At 34.2% G+C, this 18,566-nt stretch overlaps 1 protein-coding gene across 2 annotated transcripts in view; it reads left to right on the forward strand.

Moving 5' to 3' along the window:
* Nucleotides 1-18,566, forward strand: part of puf (ubiquitinyl hydrolase 1 puf) — a 129,554-nt gene that overhangs the window by 67,751 nt on the left and 43,237 nt on the right. For both annotated transcript variants that reach the window (XM_072531762.1, XM_072531763.1), the window contains exons 27-30: nt 3,977-4,301; nt 6,813-7,326; nt 14,602-14,857; nt 16,166-16,422. In XM_072531762.1, the coding sequence (XP_072387863.1) occupies nt 3,977-4,301; nt 6,813-7,326; nt 14,602-14,857; nt 16,166-16,422 (1,352 nt within the window). The remainder of the gene's footprint in view (nt 1-3,976; nt 4,302-6,812; nt 7,327-14,601; nt 14,858-16,165; nt 16,423-18,566) is intronic.

An 18,566-nucleotide genomic window follows, 5' to 3' on the forward strand; every position in this document is an offset into this window, starting at 1 on the left:
CAAATCCATTGGTATATAACAACAAACAGCTTCCTTCTTTCTTTCAAACGAGGCTCTTTATTAATGAGATATTTATGTGTGAGTCTACTGTGTCCTAATGTAAATAAAGTAATTGTTACATGAGAAAAACTAATATAGTAGTTTTTTCAACATTCTCCAAAATTTGCTTCCAAAACTTTTTTCAACTTGAATAATTTTTACCAACTTAGCTAATTGGTTGATTAGTTTAAAATATGACTTGAGATCATCTGCGAATTCATCTACAACTGCTGCAACCTATTTTTTATTGATCTTGCAATGGGATTGCAGGTGTACATTTTAGATGTATGGATCAATGTTCTATGTGGATTATGGTAGGAGCTTTATTTACAATTTATTTCTTCTTCTTTTGGGATCATAACCCTGGATTGGTCTTTGCCTGTCTGGCTATGTCCTTCCATTCAGATCTCTCTTGGGCCCTTCTCCTCCATTGTCTTATATTCAGCTTTCTCTTGTTCTTAGTATGAATATGTTGTCTGTAGTGGCTCTATTTGGTCTGAATCCATTTTGATAATCACCAATTATATTTTCTGGGTATTCTGACAATCTAGTGTAGATAATGCCAGAAAGGATTTTGTATATTACATTTAGCAATGTAATTGGTCTGTAATTCTGGCATTCCCTCTTATCTCCTTTTTTATATATTGGCTGTATAAGACCAACTGCTCATTCCTCCGGCATTTACTCCTTGGTCCATAGCAATTTTATCATTTAATGGATTCTTCCCCAGAGTTCGGATCCTCTATATTTCAACAATTCTGCCGAAACTCCGTCCGTTCCTCGCGTTTTACTGTTTTTTAGTTTCTTTATTATTTGAATTACTTCTTCATAACTCGGATTTTCAATGTGCTGCTCCGCCGTAAAATATATTGTCTCGTGTTGATCATTTCCATTCTCTGCATTTAGGTTTTTCTCAAAGTTTTCTTTCCATCTCATTATAATTTTTTGTTTCTCTGTTAGTAGTTCTCCGTCCTTGTTCCTGTTAGTAGTTCTCCATCCTTGTCTTTGCATATTGTCAATTTTGGTGGAAATGACTGTGTGCTTTTTTTTATTCTCTTATAGAATTTTCTGCTCTCGTGTCTGTGATGTTCTAGGATTTCTTGAACTTGTTTTTTCGAAGCCTCTCTTTTTTTTCTTCTGCATATTCTAGTTGCTTGTATTCTCTTTTCGTTATAAACTTCCCTACTATTTTTTGTGTTTCTTTGAAGTTGGTTAAGCCTAGCTTGCCTTTTTTCCTCTACTGCAGTTCTGCATTCATCATCATACCATTCCGCATTTCTTTGCCTTTTAGCTTTTCAGACAGTTTCCTCTGCAGATTGCGTTATTATTGTTTTTAATTGTCTCCATTCTTCCCCTGCAGTATCTTCCTCTCTGATTCCGTTGAGTTTTATTTGGAGAGTATTTTGATATTCTTGTGTCTTTGTTGGACTTTTGAATTCTTCAACATTCCATTTTTTAATTTGGCTGTCAATGCCCTTTTGCCACTGTCGCGATTTTCTGTCGCAATTTTGCCCCCAAAAGATAGTGATCTGAGTCAGAGTTCGCCCGATACCTTCTGACCTTAGTTATGTCTGTTGCCCATCTTTTTGAGATGAGGATGTGGTCAATTTGATTGGCTTCATTGGTTCCTGGTATTTTCCATGTTCCTTTATGGATATCTTCTCTCTGGAAGTTAGTGCTGACAACTACATAATTATTTGCTGTTGCAAATTGTGCAACGCTAAGTCCATTTTGGCTGGTTTTATTATGCAAACTATGTTTCTCAAATATATTTACGACAGTTTCTTCTTTCCCCAACTTAGCATTAAAGTCGCCTAATGTTATAACAGCATCGTGTCTGGATTTTATAACATACTTCCTGAAGTTCTCCATAGAATCTTTCAACCTCCTCTTCATCATCACCTTCCGTCGGTGCATATACATTAACCATTGTCACGTTATGCAGTTTACCTTTGAGTCTTATGGTGCAAATTCTGTCTGATATTGGTATAAATGCGATAATGGCTTTTCGCAGTCTTTTGGTTACTATAAACCCTACTCCTCTTTCACCTTGTCTCATTTCATTTCCGGAGTAGTATAGTGAGAACTTCTTTTTACGAATTTCTCCCTGGCTCTTCCATCTGATTTCCTGCAGCGCCAATATTTCAACCCCGTATTTTTCAATTTCTTCTGCCATATTTATCATAGCTCCTGCCTTTAAGAGTGTAAATTTTGAATCCAAAATCATGTCCATTTTTCTTTGCTGAGTTCGTCGTTGTGAGATCCGTCTGTTTCTTTCATTAGCCATTGTATATATATATTTAGGGATTCTACAGTATTCACTGCCTTCCCTCGCTCAACCGTTTCCATCTCTCTCTGTTGTTCCATTCTCCATCGTTCAGTCCTCTCTTACTCATGGCGTCGTCTACTTCGTTCCTCCAGGATTTTCGGGGTCGTCCTCTTTTCCTCCTTCCTATGGGGCTCCATTCGGTTATTTTCTTTATCCATCTGCTGTCGCTAGTTCTTCTTACATGTCCATACCACTTTAGTCTTTTTTGTTCTATATATGTTAGTATGTCTGTTTCTATTGATGTTCTTTGCTTTATTTCGTCATTACTTCTCCTATCCATTCTTGTTACTCTGCAGCATCTTCGCAGGCATTCCATCTCTGTTGCTACTATCTTACTGCTGGTTTTCTTTATGATCCAATTTTCAGCCCCATATGTCATAATACTTCGCACTAATGTTTTATAAATCTGCGTTTTTGTCTTCATATTTAGGTGTCTATCCCACCATACTGAGTTAAGTTGTCGGATTGCTGTTCTTGTTTGTCCTAATCTTTGTGTAATTTCTTCCTCTGTTGTTGCCTTTTTCGTGATTATAAACCCCAAGTATTTAAATTTATCCTTTCCTTTGATTGTTACGTTGTCATCAATCTGTAGATCTTCTATGTCTTCTTCACTTGTAGAGCCATTAGCCATCATTAGCCATTGTATTCGCAACAATTGAGTTTTACAGGGAATGGTTGTTAGCCCTTCGCTCAACCCCCTATTCATCGCTAGGCTTTTCATCACCAAGGCTCCCTTCTTCGTCAGCCCTGACCCCAATTTCCACTGGAATTGGTTACCCAATCTCCAGTGGGGTTGCTCAGGTTACCGGTGTGTACCAACTTGGAGGTGAAGATAAGAATTGAGTAGGAGAGGCTGAGTGATGCTAACAGGATACGGCATCGTGTATTGCGCCTCACTACCCCTTTACAATTTATTTACAGTATTATTATACACAGTAAACATCATCATCATCAGTTGGCGCTACAGTCCTTCGTAAGCCCTGGCGTGCCTCAAAACAATCTTTCATCCCTTCCTGTCGAGTGTCTGTCTTCTCCATCCCCTTACTTCAATCTCCCTTGTCATATATTTCCCCCCAAGCAGTAAACACTCTTGTCATATATTTTAAGAGATCGCGATATCATGAGAATTTTTGCGCATTTTAGTGCATATATGTAGTATTTTTACTAATCTAATTTATTGTCTTCATTTATTATCAAAGGTTCTACATTTATAACACTTACAAGTTTATTAAAGTCTTTATTACAATATTCACTAATTTATTTCACAATATTTATTTATATTTATTTCCAGCTTACAATTTAAACTCGATATTCAAAACTAGAACTAGAACTAACTGTTTTCAACAAAATTCCCTCTTTAAATATAAAATACCGTTAATCTAGAATCCCTTCGAATTCGAACGGCGAACCTCTCGAAAAGGATGGAAGGCAGACAGGTTCTTTTCAGCTGAGCGGCGAACTTACTAGAATAGAATAGAATCAGAAATAATATGTTTATAGTTTTATGAGTCATAATATTTATCGTAACACATATATCACAACATAAGTTCATCACACTAAATTACAGTTTTTAATGCCTTCATGTAATATATTACTTAATAATTCCAGAAACATTTATTCACGCAAAAGAAAAACCAACCATGGTACAATGGGTCGAACTAGTCACTAAACAGTTTAATGCTTGCCAAGAAGCCTGCATTTGGTTCTTGGACCATATGGCGCAAGATACGTGGTGGCCTATTCAAGTACTGCTTAAGTGTCCCAACCAGATGGTGAGGCAGATGTTCCAAAGATTGTGCATTCACGTTATACAAAGACTGAAACAGTCCCATTCTAAATTGTACCTTCAAATGGAGGATGGAAAGGAGTGGAAGAACGAAGAAAACGGAAACGTGGACCCTTGTAAAATTGGAAATGCGTCGTGCGTGACTAGGTAAGCTTATTTAGAGTTATAATGTGCATATAAAGACTATAAAAATATATAATTAATTAATTCTTTCAATTAAATGTACCACTGGATATACTTAAATTGAGTAGAAAAAAGTTATAGAACAATACTTTCATCAAACGCCATTTTGAAGAGGAAAGATGAGAGTTTTTTTTTTAATTTATTTAAAAATTCCTTTATAAAAGGTATAATAAAATCCCTATCGGGCTATATCACAGAATGTTTTCGGAAATACTATTTCATCATCAGTGGCTATGTAAAAAGAGATTGTTTGCCCTTCAATACTAAATAATGCTGTTTTCTGAGCTTGCAAGTTTTTTTTTTTGAAAAAACAGAAAATTTTTTCAACAGAAAATTTGCTGCGGGACGAAATAGTAAGAGCAGATTCAAATCTCTTACATTACTTTGTAAGGTCTGCAACTGATTCCACATCCTGGAAAGCAAGAGCCTTGACATAGTCAGGAAGAAGACCATTAATGATTTCATCCACTTTTTCAAATTCAGGAATTGATGTTGAAGGCCGGAGCATCAAAGACTCCATATAAGAAATATATGCAGAGACCGGTTGTCTAAAAGACTGTTTTGTGGAACGTATTTCCCACAAATTTCTTTCATAGTTATATGGTAAATAAGTTTCCTTTAAGGAAGCAACTAATTCAGGACATGAATTAAAAGAATTTTTTGTGAAATTATTATGCCACCAAGTAAAAGCTGCACCTTCAAATAAATCTCCTGCAGAGATGATAAATCTTCATCGGTGCAGTTCCTAGAAAACTTAAGCCTCTAAGCCCATTACTATCAGATATTTTTATGGATCATCTAGGACAAAGATTTCAAAACATCCCATATTCAAACAGTTTTTATATTGGTGGAGATACGTAGACGACGTACTGGTATGTTTCACAGGAACTAACAGGCAATTCGACCAATTTTTATCGTATATTAATTAACTCCATAGTCATATTGAATTTACAATAGAAACAGAACAAAATCAATCCATAAATTTTTTAGATTTAAAAATTAACAGACTTAAAAACGAACATGACTTCTAAATATTTCATAAACCTACCCATACTGACACGACTATACACAATTCATCATCCCATCCTACACAACATAAACTGGCAACCTATCATAGTATGTTACATAGATTAGGAGAAATTCCCATGTCAAAATACAACTTCGAAACAGAATTAAATATCATTAAGCAAATAGCAGTAAACAATGGATACAACGAACAAACAATAAAATTTTAAATCAAAAACTACACAAGAAAGCCCTGAAATTAGTATGTCCACCACCAGAGAAAAAACCCAGTACCTTCTGCTCGATTACATATACATGCAAAATATCAACAAAAATAGCCAAACACATAAAAAAGAAAGGAATAATACCAGCTTTCAGAACAAATAACAACTTAGGCAAATATATTAAAAACAACAACAGCCAAAATAAAAAGCACTTACACAGTGGTGTATACAAACTTAAATGTGGCGATTGCTCAAAAACTTACATCGGTCAAACTGGTAGAAATTTTAATAAACGAATAGCAGAACATAAAAGGGCTTTCAATAATAGAAAAACAGATTCTACATACGCCCTTCACCTTCTAGATCATAATCATTCTTTTAATGACGAATTTAAAATTCTTCACATTCAAAATAAAGGCCTTAAGCTATCTTTGTTAGAATCTATGGAAATCAACACAGATATAATTCTGAATGACCAACTTGAGACAAACAGTTCTCCCTCGTCAACCTATTTCATTAAATACTATAAAGTGTAAACGCATTTCAAAAATAGATCACTTGAGAAAGGCAATCAGCCGAAACAGCTGTAGTGATAAGAGTATATAATAAATTTTGTGGAAGTTTTTGAAATCAAAGTTTTCAGTGTTTTATTGTTACAAAAAACATGTTATTTTGGAAGATGCCAAATTGATTTCCTTCGAAACAGATCTTATTGCATAGCAAGTTGAGGCTAGTTTCTTACTTAACAAATCGATATGAAGGGACATTTAAGGTTGCTGTCTAAAAATACCAAAAAATTTTAAATAATCAACTATACTGATCTGGTTGTTATTAAGAAGCAAAGGTTGAAGAGCTCCTTTATACGATAATTCTACTGTCTTATTCACTTTAAAAGAGAGTAAATTAGATAGGATAATGCTACTGTCTTATCCATGTTAAAAGAGATTAAATTAAGAGGACCAGGTTTTTATTTTAAGTAGATCAGAAATTATAGTTGCATGAAGAGTTTCAATATTAGAGTTAAATATTTAGTTAAAAGTTTAAATCTACAATTCTCGACGAATAATTTTTCCTCTCATATGAAGATGGTAAAATTATACATGTTTCATTATTTCAAAAATGCTCATTCGTAGTTAAGATGTCTTCTTAGAAGAGCAGTATTGCCCTTGGAATTTTTAGATATCATTAAATTTGCAACAATACTTCTTCTTTTCAGTCATTGTAATACTTTATTTTCTTTTTATAGGTTCATAAAAACATTACTGTCTTTGATGGAACATGGCGCCAAAGCTCACTTAAAACACCTCACAGAGTACTTTGGGTTTCTCTACGAGTTTAGTAAAATGGGCGAGGAGGAATCAAAATTTTTGCTGGCTGTAGGAGCCATCAATTCCATGGTACATTTCTATTTGGGTCAAAAGTCAAACGATTTCGTTGACGTGAGCGAAGGGGAAGATGAAGAAGAGGTAGTTTCTTTGCCTACAGACAAGTACAAACCAGCCTCTTTAGATAAGATGATAACTCTCATAGCTTCTTTGGTGGAGAAAAGTAGAGATTCGAGTGGGAAACTTCAACTTAGCGAGAAGGACTATTCTGCGATAGCAGGAGGCAAAGGTTTCAACTTCTTTTATCAACAGATTAAGGATAACATTAATCTGCAGCAAACGAGAAATCTCATTCATTCAATTTGTAGGGGAAATAACCAGTTAGCTCAGTTAATAATTTGTATGATATCTCAGGCGATATCCAGGAATTCAGAAGTAAGTTAAATGCATTTATATAAAAATATTTTTTTTATTCCAGCTTATTTATAATTTTTGTTCAGTAGTTAATACTTATTCATAACTACAGTAAATACTGATACATCCGGATCAATGTGGCGACCGACCAATCCGGATATAATAAAATCCGGATATCAAAACCATTTAAAAATATGTAGCTGAAAATGGCCTGAAATGTATACACTAGTTTATATGTTTTAGGCATTTAATATCAAAACTAAAATACAGTACATACATTACATAGATCTTCTTCTTCTTTTTAGCCTTCTGTAGTCCATGTTTGGACATAGGCCTCTTCCAACTCCTTCCATCGGTCTCTATCCTGAGCAACATATTTCCAATTTGTTCCGGCCATTCTTTTAATGTCATCAGCCCATCTCATCTGTGGTCTTCCTCTTGGTCGTTTACTTTCAGAAGGTCTCCAATATTGTATTGTAGTATTCCAACGTTGGTCTTTTTGTCTAGCAGTGTTGCCCGCAAAGCTCCATTTAAGTTTGGCATTTTTTGTTGTTATGTCCTCGACTTTTGTTTTGGATCTTACCCAGTCGTTCTTCTTTATATCAGACAGTCGTATACCTAACATTGCTAACATTATTATTAATTAGGTATTACATAGATAAGAAAGGTAAAATAAAAACCTAATCGTTATAGAGTTTTCAAGCTGTATTTCTGTTCTTATAAACAAAAATTAAACGTTTATAAACTTAGTACATACATGCATACAATATGCTCCATACCAAAAACAAAAGTTCCACATTACATTTATAGTATTCCAACGAAAAATTTACTTTAAATTCTTACTCACAGAATAACGTTAGTTTTTGAGAAAGTTGTTTATTTTCTGATGTTTTTCACACTGTACACGTTTTTCTGAAGCCATGCCTTTCATCCTTTTTAAGAGCATCATGTCACTTGCACAAGTATTTTCTTCATTTTAAACGTAGCACAGCAGAGCCTCGAACAACTTGAATGCTTCGGAGTGGCTCATTACGACTGCATTTTTGTCAGTGCTTTCATCCCCTTCGTTGTATGAGTTTAATCATCCTTCTTGCACAATATGTTCAATATATCTCCGTCAGTTAATTCGTTCTGTTCGTCTGTACTCAACCACTACTTGTTAACATCGTCTTCCTTGATTTTTTCACATCCTGGCAGGTTCTTTACCAGTTCAGCAATCTCTTCTTCGTTGGAAGTTTCATTGGTACCTTCCTCTGGTTTCTCTCCCGTCCATTTATCAAATGCTTTGTGGTCAACAGCTTTCTCCATGACCTTACCATTGTTATTGGATTTATGTCATCCCATGCTTGGGCCACCCACATCACCACATCCAATATGTCCACATTTTTTAGAGTTTTCTCTAATATCATCTTCATCCATTCCAGCAATCAATGCCGTCAGTAATTTTCGTCGATAGACACGTTTTATAGATTATATAACACCTTGGTCCATAGGCTGACAGAGGCTGTCACATTTGGGGACAAAAATGCACTTTATTTCGTCATCTTTTAGTTCTTCTAGGTCGGGATGAGAGGGTGCGTTGTCCAACAGTAGGACTGCCTTTCTCGGTAGATTATATTTTGCTAAATGTTTTTCAACCTTTGGTACAAATTTCTTGTAACACCACTCTTTGGATAGAAGACTGTTCATCCAAGCACTAATTTGATGACGGTAGCATTATATAATTCAGACCTGTTTCGTCACAATTGTAAAGCTGGTCTCTGATAATTCCTTCGTCTTCTAGTAAGCTGTGCAAGGTCTTTTTGAAGACTTTGACAACTTCTGGTTCAGCAGACAGTTCCTAACCACATATCTGTAGCTTCCGCACACCGTACCGATTTTTCCAACTCTTCAACCATCCTTAACTTGCCTTGAAATCATTATCACCTCCAATTTCTTTGTTGAAGTGTAAGGCTTTTTCTTTTAACATAGACCCTGGGATTGGTAATTCCTGCTCCCTCATTTGGGTGAAACAAAGATACAAAAACTCATTGATATGATTGTTAGGTGCATTTTTCATCATTTCAGTTCCTTTATCCCAGTTTTTGAAGCATGCGAGGAGCACCACTTTTCAATTTTGTTTCTAGATTTTTTCCAGTGACTCACAGTGCTAGTTCCTACTCCCATCTCAACAGCGATCTTCATAGCCGTTTCACCAGCATCTAGCCTCTTTAACGCACGAAACTTTTCTTTCATTGTTTTTTTCTTCCTTTTCTCGGCCATATCACCACGAAAACGATGGGCAAAGAACGAACAAACAACGATCACAATGTCAAGTAGGTATGAATCTGAAAAATTTCACGCCAAATAACTGTCACTGCCCAAGAGCGAACAAAGACGGAGCAAACACAGACCGACAGTCGGAACGTATAGAAAGGGCGGGAGAAAGTCACCGGTCGAGAAAGTCAACTTAAGGTCACATTCCCCGCTAGAAATACACCCATGCGTAGAGAACTAGGCGCGGAGCCGTTCATTATGTTCTTTCGCCCGTAGCACAGTTGGAAAAATTTGTTCCGCAAACCGTCCGGATATGGGGAGGACCGGATATGACGGGTTCGGATGTAGCACGTTATACTGTACTTAAATTAAAGAGATTCTGTGGCATATTTAAGTTATAGTCTAAGATCCCATTGCAAGATACGTTGTTAACGTAGATAATCAAACTCACAGTTTTCCATACATTTAAAATTAGAAGAATACATTGATAATAGGTAATTTTATTTTTTAGCTTAACTTAAACCCTACTTATCTTAATCATTCATTTGGAAAAAAGAATATTTTGTAACTTAACAGAAAAGTGACTCGGCTGTTGTGTGGTATTTTTATAAAAAAAAATACCGAAATTATATTTTCAAGGACTAATTAGATAAACTTATACAGAGTTTTATATATTTTAGTTAAATACATTAGACCCACAGTCACTGTCACTCGAATAGTCCCCAAGATTAATGACGATAGGATTAATTTCCGAATATAGATTAGTTTGTATTTCGCGTTCAAAATATTCTTCTATCTTTATATCATTATTGTACCGTTTCTTCCATTCTTCAATACCGATTTTATTAAATTCTTCTGCTAATTTTCTTACGTTCACAAGTTTAAACGTGACAATTCTTTCACTGACACTATTCATAACCGTTGCCCAAATTAATTCGATTGGGTTCAAGTCTGGGTGATCTGGTAACCGTAACGTGGTGTGGCCGTATATCCTTATAAAATTTAATGAGTTCATATAATTCTGGTTTTAAACTCGTTGGAGTCAAAGGTATATTGTGTTGTCTCAACCATTTAATCAATTCATTCTTCAAACAATTAGAATTAGGCGATCGATTTATCTGTACATTGTGATTACTAGTATTATCACAAACTATTACTGAATTAGGCGGTATGTTGGGTATTAACTTCTCTCTTCTTATCCATTTCTCGTAATTTACCGAATTCGTTTCGGAATGATAATCTCCAGATGTGGTCCCTGATTTGAAAATCAACAAACTATTTTTAATAAAACTCATTTCTCTTTCAGCGTGAACTATTATAAGCCTTTGACCTTTAGAAATAACAGAACATAAACCTTTTGTTGAATCGTCTGTCCAATTTTTCGAAAAAGTATGTCCACTGTGTATATATGTTTCATCTAAATAAACGATTGGTCTATTTTGCCTTCTGAAATATTTTATCTGTCTCAAATATTTTACTCTTAAATTTCTTATTTCCATTTTTTCCACCAAAATTTTACGATTATTTTGTGTTTGTCTTTATCTAAATTGCATTTTTTAAGGACTCTTCTTAATGAAGTTTCTGACATAAGGATATCTAACTCTTCCATAATTTTAATATTTAACCCTTTAGCAGTAACACGACATTTTTCTGTTTTATGAAAATCATATATTATTCGACGAATGTCCCTAATTTGATATTCAGGCAGATTCGTAATTGTTGATTTCATAACGAAGTTTTTTCTTGGACTGGAAAATGTAACTTTTCCAGTTGTTTCCACAGACTCTTTACTCTCCTTGAAAATTATTTTAACGGTAGTATAAGAAATACCTGTAAAAAATACAAAACCACTTTATATTTATTTAAATATTTGCATTTATTACGACTTTTTCTGTCTCTTTGACACTAACTAAGTCAAACTTTTCATACAATTTCCAAATAATGTAAACACCGAAAAAAATATTTGCATTTGTTTAAAAATAATATCATTTCAAAAACTAAGTTAGGAATTACATGGAATTAGCATTTATAACAGGATTTTCACGCATGATTAAAAAAACCAAATTATCTTGATATTCCATGAATTTGATTATTGTGCTAAATTTCAGTAGATGTATTGTAATGAAAGATACCAAGAATTTCTTATTCTTATTTTACAAAATTGTTATCTTTTTGTACATTTTTTAGTAAGCTGGTTTTTATATACATAGAAAAATTTTAAAAACCTTAAGGTAAACATATTCAATATATAAGAATATTGAAAACTACGTTTCATTATAAATAAACTACATAAAATTTTTACCTGTTGGTTGTGAAGATTGTCGTTTGATATCTTCTAAAGTAACCCCTTCTTTTTTTGTTTTATCAAAATATTTAAATACATTAAATATTATTTCACGACTTTGCCCTGATATCACGGATCTACACTTTTTATTTTCCACGATGGCAGAAGTTATCCAAATCACTAGTCACTTTGCACATACAGACATGCAAAACAAACGATTCCATCTGTACATGTACAATCGTTACTGACAAGTAGTTACGCTACTGACAGTAAAGGTCGCGGCATATTATCGTTCACGTATAGTTTCCGGCACGTAGCGTTTCCACTCCAGCAATTGGGCTGCGCGTTCACATTTTCATACATAGAACGTTTCAGTTTGGTTCGGTGAAGATATGATCTCGCTTTTCTTGACAAAAATTATGTGCAATAGCCTTTCTTTTTAGCGATGAAGTATGAAAAACTGTGTTAAAAATAAGGTTTGAAGTACATCCAATACTAAGAGAAAGGAAGAAGGAATGTGAATACTGGACTTTATACAGAGAATTAATTGATGATGATGAAAAATATTATGGATATTTTAGAATGAATAGGATTCAGTTTAAATATGTTTTAAATTTAATTTCCAGTTAAAAAACAAAATACTACATTTAACGAAGCCATACATATCAAACCAAAAAGTATTTTTAAAAAGAAGAGGTATCACTTCCGTACAAAAGTCCTAATTGTTTATCACTTCCGTGATTAATTGTCACAAAGCAATAAAAACACATGCATAAATGACAAAATAGCCTCGAAAATTATTTTTTTAAATACTCTGTATCAAAATCAAACAAATACCTAAATAAACAACGGGGGGAAAACGACGGACATCTAATTCACATTATCCTTACCAACCGGTTACGACTCGTTACGTAGCCGTCGGCATCAGTAAAATATTGTTTTCAAATATACTGAACGGAAACGTTAAGTGTCTGAAACGCTATGTTCCGGACAGTGTGTGTTGTTCATATTTAAAACCATTTAAATGATATTTTTCGGAAACTAGACGCTATGTGCTGGAAACGCAACGTGCACGATAATATGCCACGACCTTAAGCCAGAATAAGGTTTAAAGTGTAAGTGGGCGTGTCGACTTTTATGTAAACGAAATCCGGTTTGTGCGCTGGTTTGTCAGATTTGGCGTCCACTGTACCTACATATTATCACTTGTCAAAACTGCATGAAGCTTGGAAATACGCATGCCCGAAAAAAAAAAATGAATCCTAAAAACATGAACTATTTTTATTTATTCGTTATTTCATAACGAATTCAATATAAAGTATTAAAAACCACTGTTAGAAGAAAAACAAATACTCTAACTATTTTACTAATGCAAAAACTAGTTTGACTCTATGCTATGAGAACGCACTGCAGACAATTAAATGTTTTCAGTAATGTTGGATTTCATAGTTTCGTTCATAGATTGACATCACCAAATGAGTTAGTCAGGTTGATGAAATTTTGTAAGACCAATACCTCCATGATTACTGGTATTATTCGGAGCGAGGATCTTTAGTAGATTCTGCAGACTATAAAGGCTTTTTATTCGCCATAAAAGTGCTTCATAAGTTTATTTTTGCCTCTTCTTAAAGTATGTACTATTATATGTACTTTGGACGCACTCGTAAGCTTTTTCTTAGGATAGTTTGTTTAGCTCAGTTGTGGAAGCTTAGTTTAAAGGTCTCCTGATCTTAAAAAGCTGTTTTATTATCAGGTTCTCGGTTACCTAACATATATTCTGTTTTGATGCTGATGATGTAGATTTATTGGCATCCACATTTAATAAATCCTTTCTCAGGCTCTGTAAACTGAGAAAACTTTATTCCCGTTTCAAAAAATCCTTCATAAGTTTCTTTTTACCATCCTTAAAAGTTTTATTATACTCATCATGAGAGGACTTGTAAATTTCCGAAAACTAGTCATCCTTCCCAGGACAGCTATGAGTCTAGTATCGACTGTTTCAATTATATGGGTCTGTCTTAATATTTGACAGTGCCATTAAATTATTAGATAATCAAAATTTATAGTTTTAGAACCTCTAAATTAGCATCCTTATCTCCAACTAAAATTTTACGGCCTCTGTGCAAAAATGTCGACGTCAAAATTGAAATGAAGTGCAATTAATTTTAATGTATATCATCACTCTTTCTTTGCAGTATCTTGTCAAACATTGTACTGGGGCACTTCTTCATCTGGATCATGGGTGGAACTGTATATTAATTCCTCCCCTTCTTATTTAACAGGTAGATCCACTAGTATGGTTGTAAGATCATTAGAGATAAAAGGAAAAACAATATCTGACCTCTGTATTAGTTTTCGTATTAATCTGAAAGTTCTTATTGATCTGAAAATTTGGTTTTTACTTACCCAAAGCTCCTGCTTATTAGTGCCTTTAGGGGAAACACCTAGAAAACGACATCCAATATGGCGTATTCATTTTTTTTTTTTTTTTCGATTTAGTTCTAGTTACTTGGCTCCAAAATTGTATTGTACTAGGATTCAGATATAATTCAGATGTCATGTATTGATAATGTCCCGATATCGGCCACAAGTAACATTTACGTAGATAATTACTCTCATAAAATACATTTACATAACATTCTAAGTTTTCTTTGATACAATATTGAATTGAATTTAAATAAATATTTAGAATATATATGTCGACATCTTATTGTTTCCCAACATTACAATTTTAACACCACTTTATTATTTTTCAGGGATGTCAGCCTTTCTTTAAGATACTCACTCTTCTGACTGAGACTAGCGCACAAAACTCTTCACAACAACCATGTTTCACGCAGTTGGTACTTCAAAAAGTATGGGACGCTGCTGAATGTTGTCCATATCTAGCTTTAGACTGGTTAGCGTTGCAAGTAACACGAAACAGACTGGTGCACTCATGGGTACTAGGCTCGATGGATTCGTGGCTAGAACATTTTCTGATTGGTCATAACAATCAACGAGTAAGAAATAGTAAGTAGAATAGTATGTTATATGGCATCGGAAAAAGAAGAACATATACGATACAATAGTATGCTTTTAAGTGGTAGTGTGAGAGAGAGCGTTTTAAATAAGCAACGGCGTCAAGGTACATCATTTAGGGTCATTTACGAAAAAGTTCATACATTAACAGGTGTTTGGCGACCAGATTCTCTTGATAGATGGGTAGATAAGCTTCAATAGTATTTAAACTTTGAATATATGTGAACTTTACTATTTAATATTCAATAACGTAGAAGATAAATAACTAAGATAATTTTGTCGGTCTGTAAATATGACCGGACTTTTATTTTATTTTATTTCGAAAAAATATGAACACATCAAAAATGTCTAAAGAACATAAAGTTTTTTTCTCATGTATACATAAATTTTTATTTAATTTTAGAAAGTGACGTACCGTTGTAATGCCTGATTAGTCAGCAATGCATTTATCTTAATTTTAGAGTAATATGATTTCTCTATAATAACACAATCAAAAAAAATCGAGACGTTTACTAATTAAATGGAAATTTTTAACATAAAAGTCAATATAAAATATAAAAATCTAACAAAAAATTTCTTTAATAACCTGTGTTCCTACAGCAGCATTAATTACAGCTTGAAACCGGCTTGGCATGCTTAAAATTAAATTATCAATTTTGTTTTGAGGCAATAGGATCCCTTCCTATGTAAGAAGATCTTGAAGACCTTGTCTAGTATGAACATTGTGCAGATGAGGAGCAATCCGTCTCCGAAGCATATCCCATACATGTTCGATTGGATTAAGAGCTGGCGATTGTGCTGGCCACAGTAAAAGTGGAATGTCCTTATTACAAAACCAATATCGTACTGTAGCTGCAGTACGTTGCCTCGTATTTCCTGCATGTATCCTAGCTATATCTTGCAACTTCGCTTTGCAATTTTACATAATAATTTTGAGCGTTTTTTTGATATTTTCGGAAATATCTGCCTCATTTCGCCTTCCAGAGCACTCAAATCATTGGTATCGGTACAACCGCGTTTGAATTTAGCAAACCATTGTTTAATGTTTGTAACTGATGGAGTAGAGAAAGTCCTGGTAACAGTTTTTGAGCGATTGCTTTGACACTACCGACACGTCATATGAATAATTCATTAGAGTGGCCATCTCATGGTTACACCCGGGAATTATTGACCGACGTAATAATGTTATAATTAAATTATACAATGAATTGCGCTTAAAGTGTGTTATTTAATCGGTATATTTCTTTACTTTATTTATTAAGTATTATAAATTTAATAATTTTTGTATTTAATTTTTAGCTGCAGGTTACCTTTTAGTAGCTTTGGTGCCAAGTACACCTTTTAGGCAAGGTTTTAGAGCCACTCATAGATCTAATAGAGAACCTCAGCTTTCTACGGAAGCCACCGCGGTTCTTCATCAAATCTATACAGCTCTCTTAAGATTGTTACCTTCTGCTAAACATTACACTGACATGCAGCAACATGGAACTATGAAATTAACGACTTATTTCGCGTTAATGATGTATTGCTGCATTTCGAGGACTGAAAAATTAATGGTAAGTGATAGAAATAAATGAAATATTTTAAATAGGTAAAAGAAATAAAATAAGACTGACTCACAATCAATTTAATTTTACTACCCAAAACGACCGGTTTAGCTTTCTACACTTTGCAAAGAATCTTCAGGTCAAACGGTACAAAGTAAATTAAACGCTGAAATTATAAAAAGCCCATATTAGGGTGCTGTCTTATAAAGATAAAGATCAAAAAAGTTATAGTAATTATGCCAATATTACATGTCTGTGTTTATTAATATGGATAAAATTGATTAAGCAGACAAAGTAAAAACCCACAAATTGGTAAGAGATAATCTATTGAATTGTAATAAATTAGTAACAAACAAAATACTACTTACATGCCGGTACAAGAATTTTTATATAATGATGTGTAATACATAGTTCAAACTATCCTGTATTGCTGATGATGGGTGATCTTCGGTTAATATTGTAACTGTCTGACAATTAGCAAGGAAGCTTCTTGAGGATGTTAACAAATGAAATAGGAATAAGGTATATGTGATTGTTTGTTAAATGAAAGTGATGTTTTATATTAATTAAATTATTAAAAGTTATTTATATTTATTCAAGGGATATACTTTAGAAATGTATCTCTTGAATAAATATAAATAAAGTACTAAAAACGAATGTTAGAAGAAAAACAATAAATATTCTCAACTATTTTACTAATGCAAAAACTAGTTTGACTCTGTCTTGCTATAAAAGCGCTTTGCAGACAAATAAATGTTTTCAAAATGTCGGATATCATAGTTTCGTTCGTAGATTGACGTCGCCAAGTGAATGAGTCAGGTTCATGAAATTTTGTAAGACCGATAAACACATTTTGATGGTTCTTCCATCTCCAAGGTATTCGATGAATAAAATACCCCTTAGTCATTCCAAAATGCGGAAACCAACACTTTACTAGTCGCTTTGAACAGCTTTCTGTGCTGCTGTCCACTCAGCTGATTACTGAACATTGTCACATATCGTCACAAATGCTCCTGTTTATTGAGCTGAAACCGGTATAAACAACGCTCTGAATCGTCAATGCGTTATTGTTTTTTATCGACTAGAACAAATGCAGCATCCAGTTGGAATGCAACTTTCTCAATGTTTAAATGTTTATTCACAATGGTAAATACACTGCATCTGCATTCTGATATCTTCAACTTCTCAGCTATCTCATTCAACTTCAATTTACGATCGGTCTAAACTCTTCTGTGAACTAGTTTTTTTAGACATCTGCCGAATTTGGGCGGCCACACAATTCAGCATGATTTGTGTCCGTATGATGACGTTTAATGTCAGTAAATCACCTCGTAACCATTTTGTCAGACGAGGGACATAATTCCGAATAACACTTATCAACCCATTCTGCTGCTAGAACATATTTTTTCCATCAGAAAGCAATGCTTCTTTTGGAATCCGTTTGTTTTAAACCATCTAGTCGTTGTACCCATTCCAGAATGCTGTACCAGCTTGTGCAGATCTAAGGATGTACAGTTAAAGCTCCTTATTCCCGTTTTCACTATTCGCTTCAAATCAGTGTTACTGCCTTGGAGAGTCGTTTGCATCCATATTACGTTGATTCAATGTCAACGAATCAACTGTACGATCGATAAAAAAATCCGAAGATAAAATAAGGTCATCTCTAGCTTCAACTTCACTGTCAGCGAAAATTGTTCGTGGTCCAGCAATAGAAAAAATGGAAGTGGCGTTGTCATTATGGATCGAAGGCCGCAACCAAAAAAGGGTGCCTCTGAGTGGTCCAATGGTCCGGGAGTAGGCAAAACGTCTTTACGCACATTTTAAAGAACCTGGTGGTAGTGTTGGTGGTAAATGTACAAATGGAGGATTTCAGGTATCGGAAGGTTGGTTCAATAAAGGGGCGAATTAATGCCTAGCTTTAAAATCGTTGGAGAAACTGCATCTGCAGGCACTGCTACAACAGAAAGATATCCAGAAGAATTTGCGAGCCTGGTAGTAGGTAGAGGATATATAACTGAGCAAATATTTAATGCAGACGAAACTGCAGTGTTTTGGATGAGAATATCAAATAAAAAATTCATTTCTAAAAGACTGCCCCGAAACTTAAGTCAGCAAGGGATAGAGTTATATTGCTGTTTTGTTCTAATGCATCT

This window comes from Diabrotica undecimpunctata, chromosome 5, assembly GCF_040954645.1.
Source record: "Diabrotica undecimpunctata isolate CICGRU chromosome 5, icDiaUnde3, whole genome shotgun sequence".
Taxonomy (NCBI): domain Eukaryota; kingdom Metazoa; phylum Arthropoda; class Insecta; order Coleoptera; family Chrysomelidae; genus Diabrotica; species Diabrotica undecimpunctata.